Source organism: Helobdella robusta (genome assembly GCF_000326865.2).
Source record: "Helobdella robusta unplaced genomic scaffold HELROscaffold_32, whole genome shotgun sequence".
Classification (NCBI taxonomy): domain Eukaryota; kingdom Metazoa; phylum Annelida; class Clitellata; order Rhynchobdellida; family Glossiphoniidae; genus Helobdella; species Helobdella robusta.
The window spans coordinates 561060-576007 of NW_008704589.1; the positions used below are offsets into that span (position 1 = coordinate 561060).

Here is a 14948-nt window from a genome sequence, read left to right on the forward strand (position 1 = left end):
TTTTATCTATCTATTATTTCTCTTTTTACCTCTGTTATTCTCTTTTTCTCTCTTTCCACCTTTTATACCAGTCTCTCTCGTTTCACTCTCCTAAATTTTATTTCGACAACATGAATGTATTTTTTTTTCAGTTGATAGCTCATGTTTTGTTGTTTCATTGTCTCAGGCATTTGATGATTTGGTATGCTGGCTAAAGAGAGAGTTGTTGTTGCTGTATTGTCAGATGTATTCCATTGATGTCAGATGTAGTTGGTTGCTTCTAGTTTCTAATGATTTTTTTATATTTCATTTTTAAAATGATTGGTGATGTTTGGTGTTTATGTGGAGGTTTCAAACTGTTACACGAAATTTGAGTTGTTAACTATGGAAAATTTACTGATTTGGTTTTTAATGAATTGTTGATGTTTAGGCTTTTTATTTCAAGGACGTGATCGATTATAACTTTTAATTTTTTTTTATAATTTTGATCATTCATTCAATATTTTAATGAAATATTTTATGTCTTTCAAAACAAAAAATCGAAAAAATGTTCAGTGCATTTGTTCACTCTATATGTATATATATATATACCCTAAAAACCGCCTAAAAAAATACAACAACGACAACAACAATAATGATAGTGACATTAACAAAAGATAGCATCAATTCTTTGTAGCGGATTAAAAATCATTAGCATTTTCATTGAAGTTGCTGGCACTTGTCTAGTCGTATGCAAATGTGCGTAACAACGAGCATTATGTATGCATAATATGTACGAATGTTTATGGGTTTCTTTATGCACCATTGTTCTTAATACACTAATTCTCTTTCTTGTTGCGTGTATAAAAAATTATTGTGGGAACACATTTGCGTACAAATATTATTTGCATGTGGGATTAAGTGCAAGTTATCTTGTTAATGTTCCTCACACACCTTCTTACGTAACGAAAATTCTCTCAGTGTGTGATTGTGTGTGTGCGTGTGATTGTGTGTGTGTGTATGCGTGTGTGGTGATGTGTGTGTGCGTATGTGTGTGATTGAGTGTATGTGTGTGTGTGTGTGTGTGTGTGCGCGTGTGTGCGTGCACAGTTCGATTCTTCCATCTCTCGCCCTTCTTGTTTGCAGTTGCATGCGCTTTCCTTTTATGTTGTGTGCGCTGTTTGTGTAATTTAGAATTAAGTCTCTTGTTTGTTGCCCAAACAAAAAGGAGTTACCGTGTGTAACGTCCAAGTCCTTCTTTTTGTGTGCAAGCATTTACAATCGAAACACACATATTCTAAAATTAAAAAACTATATTGATAAGTTTTCATTCCTATACATGTAAAAATTATTATCAAACACTGAAGAAAGATTATATTGGTGCTATAATCGTGAATTTTGTCGATTTGAATGTTTGGTGAACCACTGCAAATAATATAACAAATATTTCTTTTAAATTATTAAAAACGGCTATAAGATTACATTTCCACGTTTCAACTACAATGTTACTGGATAATGCACCAACATTCGTTTCCATGGACACCGGCTAATTTGCATTTGCCATTAAATAGTTTGAACAATCAACCAACAAGCATAATATTGCAACTGGTAGTTGTTAGACGCCTGGAACATCTGGAAAGTGAACAACTGCTTGACGAATGGTTCGCATGCAACATGGAGGATGGGACGAGCAAGTATGTAGAGGATAGAAATTAATAAAATAGTCCCAGTGTTTATGCGCAGGACTATTAGCAATAGTAGAAAAAAGCTGATTGCATTTTTTTTCTCCATGAATATTTTACAAACGGAATCGAAGGTTGAAAGTTTTATTGCCTACGTTGTTCATAAAAAAATTTCAGCAGTTTCACATCTAGAATATACAAACAACGTTCACAGGAAAACAATTTGAACAAATAGATTATTTTCACAGTAGCGTGTGCTGTCATTAAGTTCCCAGAAATGTGCAGAATCACGATGCTTGCCTACACACGCAACTTGCCAAATATGCTCTTACGTGAACAAAATATGCGTGCATTTTCAAGTTTAGTGACGAATTGTTGCACTGTCCCCTGCGTTTTCGTAACGATAACATTAAAAATACATTAAATGAAAAACAGTTTATATTAAATTCAATAAAGGCAATGAAAATCATTTTGTTATTATTTAAAATATTTTTATGCCTAATTTAAAATCCTTCAAACATTTGCATCAACAACTTTAAAAAACATTAAAACGTTAATACAAACATCAACATTCCCATCAAAAAGATATACATTTACGTCAAAAACATCAACAAATAGAACAGCAACAACATCAACAATCACGTCAATTAATCTTTGAAATTAAACCACTTAACCTAACCAGAATGGAGTGATATCTTCATGTATCATGATATTTTTCCGTTGAAATATTTTCAATGCAATACATGTTCGTTTTATCATCCTGCTTCTCCCATCTGACGGCTGTCTATCTGCTTGCCTGTTTTACTATCTCTGCCTCTCTGTTTGTCTGTTCACGTAGCTGTCTGATTGTTTGCGTGCTTACTTGCGTGGTTGCTGGTCTGTCTGCGTGTACAACCTGCACGCTATCTCCTCGGCAATATTTAAACGTCATCATAACGGATCACGCTAGCATTCCTAACATACAAACGCACAGGAACGCTTGGAAACATGCACAAACAAACACGCAGATGGACACGCACGTATCCATATTTAATGTGCCCATGCTGGCATACGTGTGTGTGTGTGTGTGGTGTGTGTGTGTGTGTGTGTGTGTGTGTGTGTGTGGTTGTTGTACAGTTGTGTGCATTTGCAATGGAGGCAGTAACCTACATATGTGGTCTTGAGCGTACGTTTAATCGTTGAAATAAAAATGCAATAAAATTTATGGATACATTGAACTGAAAAATAAAATATATGTAGGCACGGCATTTACAAACACGTCTATTTCTCAAAATTGGGCACGCACAATTGAACACACGGTAATTCATTTTGCACTCACAACACACATTTCACTCGCATATTCATTCAAATACAATTTGGACATTTTCAAACACACAGACGAACGCACAAATAAAAACGTACAACAAAAACACACACGCATAAAAACATTCACATGCACACGTACACAGGCATATATACGCTTACACACCAATGTACACGCATACATACACGCACACGCACTGATCTCCAATTCCAAGAAGGTCGGTCCCCACACGAGCTATTGAACATTGGAGGGGGGCATCATATATTGTATTGTTGTAATCTCCGGCATCTATATCAATCAGTTCATCATCCTTTATGTCATCACCTCTCATCATTTTTGTTATCATTGTATTCATCATCATCAGCGTCATCATCAACACGCCATGTTGCAATAATATTTTTATTTAAAACTTTATACATAAAAATTGGCATGTTTTATATTTTATGCTTGAGTCAAAAATGTCCACCTAACATTTCACAATAATTTAAAATATTTTTCTAGGCATGGTTTTGTGAACCTCAAATTTTTGTTACGTTGGAGTATTTATTACTTAAAATTATCACCAAAATACTTTCGAAAAATCAAACGACAAATGAACAACCACCAACCACAACCACCACCACCACCACTACACTATAGAATTTAGACTAGAAGGTACCATCCTGCAACACACAACAAAACAGCACAGAGCAGCCACACACGACAACCACAACAGCCACAACAGCCACAAGTGCCCTGCGCAATATTGGTACAACCCGTCAAAAAGTTGTTCCTCTCCGTTCTACAATATTCTGGAAAGCATCAGAAACATGGGCAGAGACATTCCCGACCAGATCAAACAAGAAAAATTGTGTTGGTCAGTGCTTCTTTGTATGTTTGTATGTTTGTTTGTATCTTTTTTTATCTGTGTTTTTGTTTGCTTACGTATTTGTTAATCTGCCTGGTTAAATACATTTTGTGAGTGTTTGTTATGCTCCACGTAGTATGTCAGCGCGAGTGTGTTTGTTTAACTTGAAAAATTTCATTTTTTTTCAAACGTTTTCTTTAGTTTTGTTGAAAAAACTTCTAAACAAAAATAAAACAGATACAAAACAATTTATTTTATTGTGAAAAAAATTTTTATCTTGACACAATTGAAACAGCACAACAATAAGCCATGATTTCAGCTCGTCTCCCCTGGGCACACTGCAAGCACATGTACTTGCTGTTATAATGACCATGACAATGGTGATGACGACAACGACGATGAAGATGAAATAATGATGTCGGACATTGATGATAATGGTAGTGATGATGATAATGATGTTGAAGATGACGACGATGAGTGAAAAGAAGGGACGGTGATGATGACGATGACGATGATGACGATAATGATGTAGATGGTGGGGATGATGATAATAAAGACTATAATGACAAAGATGTTTTGGTGATGATGATTGCTTTAAAAGCTTCAATAATGTATATGAAGCTGATGATGATGATGAGGTTGATGATGATACTTTTTATGATGATGATGAGGCTGGTGATGAAGATGATGAACCATTGTGATATATTATGATAGGCTTGTTTGTTGAAAATTAATTGAGTCATTTCGCCAAACTAACTAGACAAGTTAAACTGAAATAAATGAACAAATTTGTTGTAAAAAAAAATGAAAACAATTTGTTAAAATGAAATCATGAAATGTGAAAGTTAAAGAACATTAAAGTAAAATAGGTAAAAGATGACGTTCGTTTGACTCATCGTACATATTCGCATTGCCAATCTGCTTTTAATTTATATAATCTAATCAAATGAAAAAAAAACATTTTTGTAGAATTTTATTTTAAAAATTATTTTTCATCCATAAATTATTTTAATAGATGCAATAATTTTTTAAATTAATATATTGGCAAAAGTTAGTTGCGCGGAAAAATTTTTAAAATCTATTTAAGAATATTTTAAAAAGATGATGTTGATAGTGATGATGAGAATGATGATGGCGATGATGTTAATTAACAAAAATTGAAGATGATAGCAGTTATAATGACGACAACATTAATGACGATAATAAGATGAACGGTATAATGATAACCGCGACAATTGTGATGATGACAATGTTTTGACGACACGTATTTTAATAATCTTGGGACGGTGATGACGATCATGACGGATAATGATAACAACGTAAATAGAGATACTATATGATTAACATTGATTAAATCAAAAATTGTGCTGACGAAAATGAAAGCAGTTCAACTCTTGAAAACGGAAAATCACAAATGTATATGACATTGGCACCGCATTAGCATGTGAAATTCAAATTCCACAAACAAGCATTTTCAAAAAATTATACCAATTATGAGCACCAATTATTCCTATTTAATTCTATTTGGCATCTGTGTGTAAGTGCCTGTAACGTACATGTTACTATATTGTAACATGTTCTCCAATGCAGTTTCAAGTGCACAAGTGAATGAAGACAAATACACGAGTACTGGGACAGGTACAAATGTACAAAATACCAAACGCGAAAGTTCAGTTTCAATTTGATCTTGAGGGATTGAGGAACAACATGGAAATATATTTGCATGCAACGTTGAATATTTTAATATTGTAAATGCTGAACTGAACTGTTCAATAGTTAGTGTAACGTGCTGTTGTCTGCATGTTAAGCGCGATGATATTGTTTGCCATCTGTGCAAATTCATTTGTACTATCTTAGCCATCAGGCTATCATCTTCAGAGGATGATATCTATCACATCCATACATTTTTTAGCGTCATGATTCTATCCGAAAATCATCGGCATCATCACTTTTTTGCATGATCTCATTAAAAGGGAGGAGACTTGCAACGATGATGATAAAGATAGCGATCAAGATGACAATGTTGATGACGACAATGAAGATGATAACGACGACGATGATGACGGCGACACCGGAAGCGATCCAAGCGATTTTGCAGCAGCAATTACAGGAGCGCTAACGCGTGTTCTCCTCTAATTGAATGTTTTTCGTCCTGTTTGACAGATGTCATCATCCAAGTTATTTCTTCTCTTATTATTATTATTATTATTTATTTTTATTTACATCATCATCATCATTATTGTCATCTTCAAACTCACCATCATCATCATTATTTTCCCATCATCGTGTTCATTATTATCTTCATCATCATCTTCATCTTCATCCTCGTCAACATCTTATTTATCATCATCATCTTGTGGTCCTCATCACCATCATCATCATCATCCAATTGTTGCAATCCGGTTATAATAACTTCTGGTCTGGCTATGAAACTTTTAAAGGCGATCAAATTAAAAAGAACGACCACGCATGGCTGCCCTGCTAATTATATTTCCCGCTCCGCTGAACATGCAAATGATCAACCGAATATTACTAATAACATCTCTGTTATGTTACATTTTTTATAAAAAAAAATAATTTTTTTTTATATTTATAAAAAAATTATAAAAACTTTGTTTTTTCAATATTTAAGAAGAATTTTTCCCGAAAAATAGATGACATTTTGTTTTAAAACCAAATGAAAAAAATATTTCTTATGCATCTGATGTTGTCGTTTGGCGAGAACAGGTAGTAACTAAAAGTTCAATTGTATTTATCTGCATTTTAATCTAATTTGTACTTCACACTAGTAGAAAAAGTTCGTCTCGTTGTGGTGTTAGTTGTACAAAAACTGTTTAACGCAATTTATAATTTAAGAATTAAGTTGATTTTTATTTTATTATGACTGATAAACCGGATATATTTTTTATTGATTTATGAAAAATTATTGAAATTTTTATATAGTATAAAATAATAAACCTTTTCATATGTTAATAAAATTTAGCGTCTATAGAGTTTTTTGACATAATCTTTCAAATAATTATTTATTTCCGAAATCATACAAAAATAAGATTCATCACTTTTAGTATTTCAAAAAAGTTCAATATGTTGAACAGCTGAGGTTGATACAACAGACAGAAAGAATAAATCTATAAAATTTATGAAAAATAAATACGAAGAAGAAAAAAAGAACCAACGCCAGAGCAGAATGAATAGACAGAAACTCCATATAAAAGTAATTTGTCACTGAAATGTATAATCGATTCAATCAACAACTCTCTAATAATATCACACCGGGGTGTAATACTCATCATACTTCAAATTTCGTGTATTTGGACCTTCATCATAGCAAATTTTATATTATATAAACACACCACACACACACACACACCACACACACACACACCACACACACACACACACACACACACACACATTACTTCTGTTACTTTAAATTAAATCTTTTATTAACTAAAGTTGACATTTTCTGTTACTCCCAAAATACTATTTTTTAATTCTACTACATAGATAAGCTACAATGGACAAATTAACTGGAGTAAATTGTTAACAAGTAAGCTTTAAAATTATAAAGAAAGGTATTGAATATTTCAACATGAGGGTATTCGTCGACTTTTGGAAATAAAGTTTGCGTAACAAACGGCTAATCATATTAGAAATAAGTAAATTAATAATGTATTTATTAACATTTAAAATTATGATCTACCTACACGTATCTTTGACTCTATAGGAATGTTTCACGAATGCATAGAAGGCTCTCCTACACGTGATAAAAAAATTCTGCTGACTCTGCAAGACTGAATTATTCACATGAGGCATTAATAACAAATTGTAATTTATTTAACAACTTACCGAGATTCATGACGTGTGTTGTGTTTGTAAGGGTATGCGTATACATAAACGTATGCGTATTGGTATGCGTATACAAACGCAGTACTACTGACCTGATGTATTAGTATTGTTGTAGTCAAGTAAAGTGACTGAATGGGTATTTACACGTTGCATCATTACATTATACGGGCACGCCACGTAGACAGTGTGCAATGGAAGGATTTGTATTTACGTCGTGATGTCAAGCAGCGTATTACTTTAAATTTATTGATTGATGTGGCTTAAAGAAAACGGAGTTGAAAAAAAAGAGAATTTTTCTTAGAACTGTGAGACGGGGAATGTGCAAGGAAATGTTAATGGCAATTCCAATAGAGTTTTATCAATGGATTCATTTAAATTGATGACTGAATGCGCGCTGGACCTGTTTAAAAGAAAAATTCCATCGTCAACAAAAACATCAAATACATTAAACAAAACAATTCAAATGTCAACAATAATAAACTGACTGTATGCACTGTATTCAATTGCACGTGTGTGTGTGTGTGTGTGAAATATAAGCAGGCCAACATGAGGAAAGAATGTTGAATACAGAACGGTGTCAGCAGCAATATTACATTTCACTAAATGTAATCATATGCATCTCAAATGCATTATTGCGGTGTATGAGCACCTGTCAAGGAACCATTGAAAACATCAAGCCCACGTATGCCCACATTATCGATGATGTCAATTACTTTTTAAAAAGATGTACAAATGTCAACAATGAATAAATAGGGATGTTGAATGCAGATGCCCAAACATCATTGTTGACATTAAATGCATACAGATACAGATGGGGTTGTGACATCAAATACATTAGAGCAAGTGTAGCATGTGAACAATGACATCAAGGACATTGAATATAAAGGATATGATATGTTTAGGACGAGAGAAGCGGCATTTTAATACATAAAATTGACGATATGTACATGGAATATGGCTGCGTATCACGTGACTGACCTGCAATTTATGTTGCGCTTGATTTAAGACCTAATCAAACGGAAATGAATTTTGCTTTGTTGGCGTGGTTGTTTGTGAGATATGAATAGTGATAAAATGAAATTGCTTGCATGTTTCTGCGTGGATGTTCTGCTGAAATTACTCCTGCCGCTCTCTCCTTCCATGCAACTTCTTTTTTCAGTAGCTGTTGTGCTTTTGTTGTTGTTGTTGTCCATTTTGTGCCTCTCTTCTGAGACTGGTGATAAATTATGTAATATATTGACACCCATAAACACGCGCCTGTCGAATTTCCGAACTTTTAAAACAAATGCACTGTTGACGATGTTTTCAGCCGAGCGGGAATTGAGAGAGAATAAATGAATGGAGAGGTCTTAATGATGCATGCGCTCATTTGCCGCCGCACACTTCGTCACACATCTGCTTCAAAAACAGGCGGATGTGTGGAGGCAGTTTTTGTTGTTTACGGGCAGTTCTCTACATTTGTGTCTTAATTTCTGCTAATAAATGCACGTGTTTAGTGTATGTAAGTTCGTGTTTGTTTGCGTGCGTGCGTACTTGTATGTGTGTGTTTGTTTATATATGTGTGTGAATTTTACGACTGAGCGTATTTTTAGACAGTGATAAATGTCGGAGCATTAGCTGGATAAGGAGCAATCTGTTCATCTCTTCATTATTACATCCGCTTAAAAATTGGTGCACATTTGTGCAGCCAGGTCCGCTCATTTCTGTGCGGATCAAGAAATCATTGCGCACCTTGCTTCACTGATTCATCAATTTTTGTGACTTCGAAATGTTCTATAATCTTAACAGATTTAGGTTCTTTCAATTTGACAATTATTTCCGTTCTAGCTCATTTGTTTATTTTAAATTTTAACTTCTGCATATTCAATTTAAATGTTGTTACGAGATGAAAATTTTTTTGAAATCTGATGATTCTTGAAATAAAATTATTACATGCAGACGTTACAAAGTCAACATGAAGAAACAAAGGCAAACAATCGTTATAAACAAACTGATGAAAATACATTATAAACAATCAATACAAACAAATGAATACATACACAATCATCATAAACCAGCAAAGAAACAGCTGAAAATCAGCACCTTCAACATTTTATGATTATGTAGGTAAGATGTGAAGACGACTTTTATTGGAGACGACATTTAGTGGCGTCTACATTTAGTGAAACTTTGCAGTTTTATGAGGTACAAATTTTACTTCACTTGTATAAAGTAGGTACTGCTATTTTAAATTGAAACATACTTCTGAAGAAGTAAATAGGAAGAATGATTTTTACATTTTCTCACGTTTATGTTCAGTTTGCTAGAGATTTTTGTATTAACATTACAACAATCTTTAATATGTTTACAAATGAAATGGATGATTTTTAGAAGCGCTCATTAGAAAATTTGTAAAAATAATATCGAAACTCAGTGAAAATGATTATGACCAATATTATTGTTAAAAAAGTTCTAAAGTTTATATTCGTTTGTGAAAAGAACATATTGGAATTCAAACTTGAAAAAAGTATTTTAGTTTTCCTTTGAAAGAATGCGTATATGAAAATCATTTCCGCATTCCGTTCACCAAATAGATGCTTTGCTATTTCATTACTCACGTTGTTCATTTTTGTTACAAACCTACGGAACTTGCATTGGTTGTTTTGCTTTGTTCACAACTATTTAATTTTATTCCTTACATCGCATATTTAATTTTATCGATGATTTATTTATTAATTAATTTGAATAAATTATTTTCACACATACGTTTGATGAGTTGATAAAAAAATAAATAATAAAAAAACTTTCTTCTGCTATTAAAACTCAACAAACGCATTTTGAAGAATGAACGTGAATGTCGTCTGCAGCAGTAAAAGTTGATTAATGGCGGGAATTTTTCAGCAATTTTATGCTTATTAATGCCCGCTTCAAAGGTAAGGAACATTGCAAATAATCATGGATTACTGAGCTGCATGACTGCTTAATGATTCTGTAAAAGGTTTATTTTTTTCTTTTTAACTTTCAATATTATGAAAAACTGTTTGTATTTTGTTTGATTAGTTTTTAGTTGCCTGGTAAGCTAATTTTTTGATAAATTCGTAAACTATGTTGTCTATTTGTAATTTTTGATGTGCTGAGAGAGGTGAAAAAGTGAGTAGAAAAGAATGTGGCAGTGGTGGTTTAAACAAATGAATCAATCAATCCAAATTAAACAGGAATAGTATGAAAAACAAACAAATGGCAGAATAAACAAAAGATTAAACGACAAAACTAGTCGGGGTGTAATAAAAAATTTAAATTAAAAAATTAAATTAAAGTTAAATCAACAATACGTTGACCATCACAATTGATCACAATCTTGAATTGTATTTTATAAAAAAAATATAACAATGATAGTTTCAACATTACCAAAAATAGGTACATGCTTGTGAGCCATAAATATCAAATCAAATAAAAAAGAAACGATGCAGAAAATCCGGCGTTTAATAATTTCACTGCGTGAAAAATGATTCCATGACCTGCTCCTTCATGACGGATTGGGATCATTTGAATAAAGAAACAAAGAACAAAGTTGATGGACAGCCAGGTTGACGCAACAGTTTAAAACAAGGAATTTATTTCTTTCATAGAAAAAAATCTGTCCACTGTAGCAGTTGTTATTTTTCTCTTGCTTATTGACTTACCTAACTGGCATTGAAAAAGAATTTTCAGCCTGAAAAATAGTTGGAAGCAGGAAACTCATTGAGCGAAACAATTTATCAAACGCAGCACTGCCACCACATGATAACGCCCCCTCTCTCTTCTTCTTTTTCATTTTCGCTAACCTCCAAACAAAAATATTGCAACGTATTTAGGAAACTCTTTCAAATTCTTCTCCAAACAAGATGAAAAAATACTCGTATGTGATTTTTATTGATGGCAGGATTTGTAAACTCACATCATGCATTGACATTTATTTAATGGCACAATTTACTAATGGAAACGATGCAATAAATCATTATGAATTTTGCAATAGAATGTACTGAGTCAGAAAAGCACGCAAACACACATAAAAAACAAACACACATAAAAGCACACAGACACACTCAGACATAAGCACATCCACACACTCGCCTATAACAAACAGACTCATACATAAACGGACACACACACACAAACAAACACACACACAAACACACAGATATGCCTAGAAGAAGAGACAAACGAAATGCGCATCATTGAAGCATACTCCTGCATAATTGTAACATAGAATTTGCACGTCATGACACCCAGAGAGAATCCAACGTGAATGATAATTGGCTGAATTGTTAGAAGAAAATAACTAAGCAATGAATGAGCCAAAGATTGGATGAATGAACTAATGGGTGATTGAATGAACAAGATAACATAAAAACAAGTAAGATAGTATGTTTAATTGTTAATAAATAAATTTTGGATAGTTGAAACGTAAATTTTTAAAAGTGAACAAGTGAAATACAAAGAAATGTTAAAATTCAAAGTTGTCAACGTCACTTTCCAAAGTTTTATTTATGTTTATAAATTATTTCTGAAAAGATACCAACGTACGACCATTGTGCTAATTTTTCATTAACGATTCAAAACCCGTTTTTATGTGACAAGGAGTCGTTCAATCAAATAGGACCACATGAACTCTCATTCATGATTGGTTGCACTGGGGTACGCTTCAATGGGGCTGTCTGCTGATTGGATCAAAATTATCATCATATGTTCTGAGAGATCACGTTGTAAATCATTCTCATCCAAAAATATACTGTGAATTATTAATGTTAATATGTATATTAATATATTAAATATTTATTTAAAAAAAACAATTTTTAAAAAGTGGCAACTCATTTTAGGACGGTGCACTCATTATTTCGTAAATTAATGAATTGACGAAGATGCTAAATATAAAGCACTTTAATGGCAGGATGCTGCCAACATGATGGAAGACAAAGCATATTAATGATTTTTTTATTAAGCTCTTCCGAGAGATTTATGTGGCTGCTGTCAAATTGATGGTGAGTGATGATTAGTAGCATAATTATAAGGACATGTTATCCTGCCGTATTTTTCCAACGAACTGTGCAGCAGTTGTTCTATAACGATTATGTAATTTCTATTTTTTATCCATTTTTTTTGGTCCGTTTCATTGCTTCAAAATATTTTTTCTGTTAATCAATGATGAATTTATTTGTTGGGCATTTTATGAAAATTATTTTTTCCCATTTTTTGAATATTTATAAAAACGCACATTCAGGTTTCGCAGTGTTGTGCTAACTACTTAAAAAATGTAGTTAACTACTATAGTTAACTACTTTGAAAAAATCTAGTTAGTAACTACTTTTCAACTACTTTGCACAACAGTAGTTAGTAACTACTCTTTAACTACCACCTAGTAGTTAACTACTTTCCAAACATTGCCATTTAAAAAGAAACTGGTGTTTACAACCTTTCGATACCAAATTACTAATTTTTGCAGTAGTTAACTGATAAATTTAAAGACAAACTAACTTTTATTTGAAAGGTTTTATTCATAAAAATTATATGTCAAATTAATGACTTTCTGAGATAATCTCTCGAAAAAATCATTTTGTCTATGTGTTCATCAGACAACTTGCAGCGTTTATTAGTAAAAATTTGTCCGGCAACACTGAATAGCCTTTCAACGGCAGCTGAGCTTGGTAATGTCGAATTTATTTTTAAAAATGTCTATTATATGTGTCCATATACAATTTTTTTTTTTTTTTTTTTAATCCAAATTTTATTTGACAGAAAAAATAAGTCAGGAGATCAAAAAAGTAACAAACTACTTGTGCAGACCACCTTAACTAATTAAAGTTCGTGTGCAATGTACAAAACACAAAGCAGACAAGTCGTTAAATAGAATTAAACATAATAAAAATATATATATACATACACACACATACACCTATATACACACACATACATATATATAATAACATCTTAAACATCGACGGACATGGACATAACTTCGCTCTTAGCATAATGCTTAAAGTGTTCAATTGTAAGTTGCAATTGGTTATGCATAGCTAAAACGTTCCAAAGTCTAACTCCCTTAGCAACCCAACTTCTATCGTAAGTAGAAGTTCTAACTTTTTTTGACATCAACATACCATGTTGTCTGGTGGCCGATGTGATCTTACAAAAAACATTTAGGTGCTTATAATCGTTATAAGAAAGAATTTTATAAAGAAAAATCAGAAGAATGTAATTGTGTAATTGATCAAACTTAAGAATTTTATGACTTCGGAACAAATGATTGGTGTGATCACGATAACTTAAGGAGAAACACAGGCGTATAAAACTCTTTTGCAGCACAATGATCTTATTGATTAGATATTTACTTGCGGATCCCCAGAAAACATTCCCATACAGCAGATAGGGATATAGAAAAGAATAATAAAGCATCATCATTGTTTCAGTATCCAATCTGTTTCTCGCTTTAAATAATATTCCAATAACTTGATACAATTTATTGACTATTTTGTTAACGTGATTGGTCCATTTTAAATCACTTTGAAGTATAACCCCCAAAAACTTTATCGATTGCACTCTTGGGAGCACAGTGCCCTGAATGAACAATTTATTTTTTTCTAGAAGTTTGTTATTAGTACTTATTTTAGGGCCAAATATAATATAACATGATTTACTTAAGTTCAATGCCAATTTATTTTTCAAAAACCAATCACAGAATTTTTGGAGCTGACGATTCTTTTCTAGGAACAATTCATTTGGGTCTTTTCCCGACAAAAAAATATTGGTGTCGTCGGCGAACAGGATTGTAGTACATTTATCTGATATTGAAAAAATATCATTTACAAAAATTATAAATAATAGAGGGCCGAGTATCGAACCTTGGGGCACCCCTGTTTGAATTTTAAACGGAGGAGACACTACATTATCAACTGAAACAAACTGACTCCGATCAGATAAATACGACCTGAACCAGTCAAACACAACTCCACGAAAACCGTACATCGACAACTTTTGTAGCAAAATTTCGTGATCAATTACATCAAAAGCCTTTTTTAGGTCAATGAAAACACCCAGGCTAAATTTTTTCTTATCGAAACCCTCCAAGAGAGACAAATGCAACTCGGCAATGGCCTTCTCAGTTGAAGATTTTGGGACAAAACCATACTGATGTCTATTGATCACGCTATGCTCAATCAGATAATCCCACATGCGATTGAACATTAGCTTTTCAAGAATCTTGGAAAAAACCGGCAGTATTGAGATTGGACGGTAATTTTCAAAAAGAGTCGGGTCACCACCTTTAAAAACCGGTATTACTTTAGCCATTTTT

The 14948-nt window shown here is 32.7% G+C and overlaps 2 protein-coding genes across 2 annotated transcripts in view; one reads left to right on the top strand and one right to left on the bottom strand.

Moving 5' to 3' along the window:
• Window positions 1–1473: 1473 nt before the first annotated feature.
• Window positions 1474–4203, top strand: HELRODRAFT_175069 (hypothetical protein; the record flags this gene model as incomplete). Its single annotated transcript, XM_009022506.1, has 3 exons — window positions 1474–1652; window positions 3659–3799; window positions 4086–4203. 3 exons carry the CDS (start codon window positions 1474–1476, stop codon window positions 4201–4203), a joined length of 438 nt encoding a protein of 145 aa, XP_009020754.1.
• Window positions 4204–13168: 8965 nt separating this feature from the next.
• Window positions 13169–14948, bottom strand: part of HELRODRAFT_175070 (hypothetical protein) — a gene marked incomplete at both ends in the record, with an annotated part of 3443 nt that continues 1663 nt past the window's right edge. Inside the window, 2 exons of the mRNA XM_009022507.1 lie at window positions 13169–13293; window positions 13736–13780. Coding sequence (XP_009020755.1) covers window positions 13169–13293; window positions 13736–13780 — 170 coding nt within the window. The remainder of the gene's footprint in view (window positions 13294–13735; window positions 13781–14948) is intronic.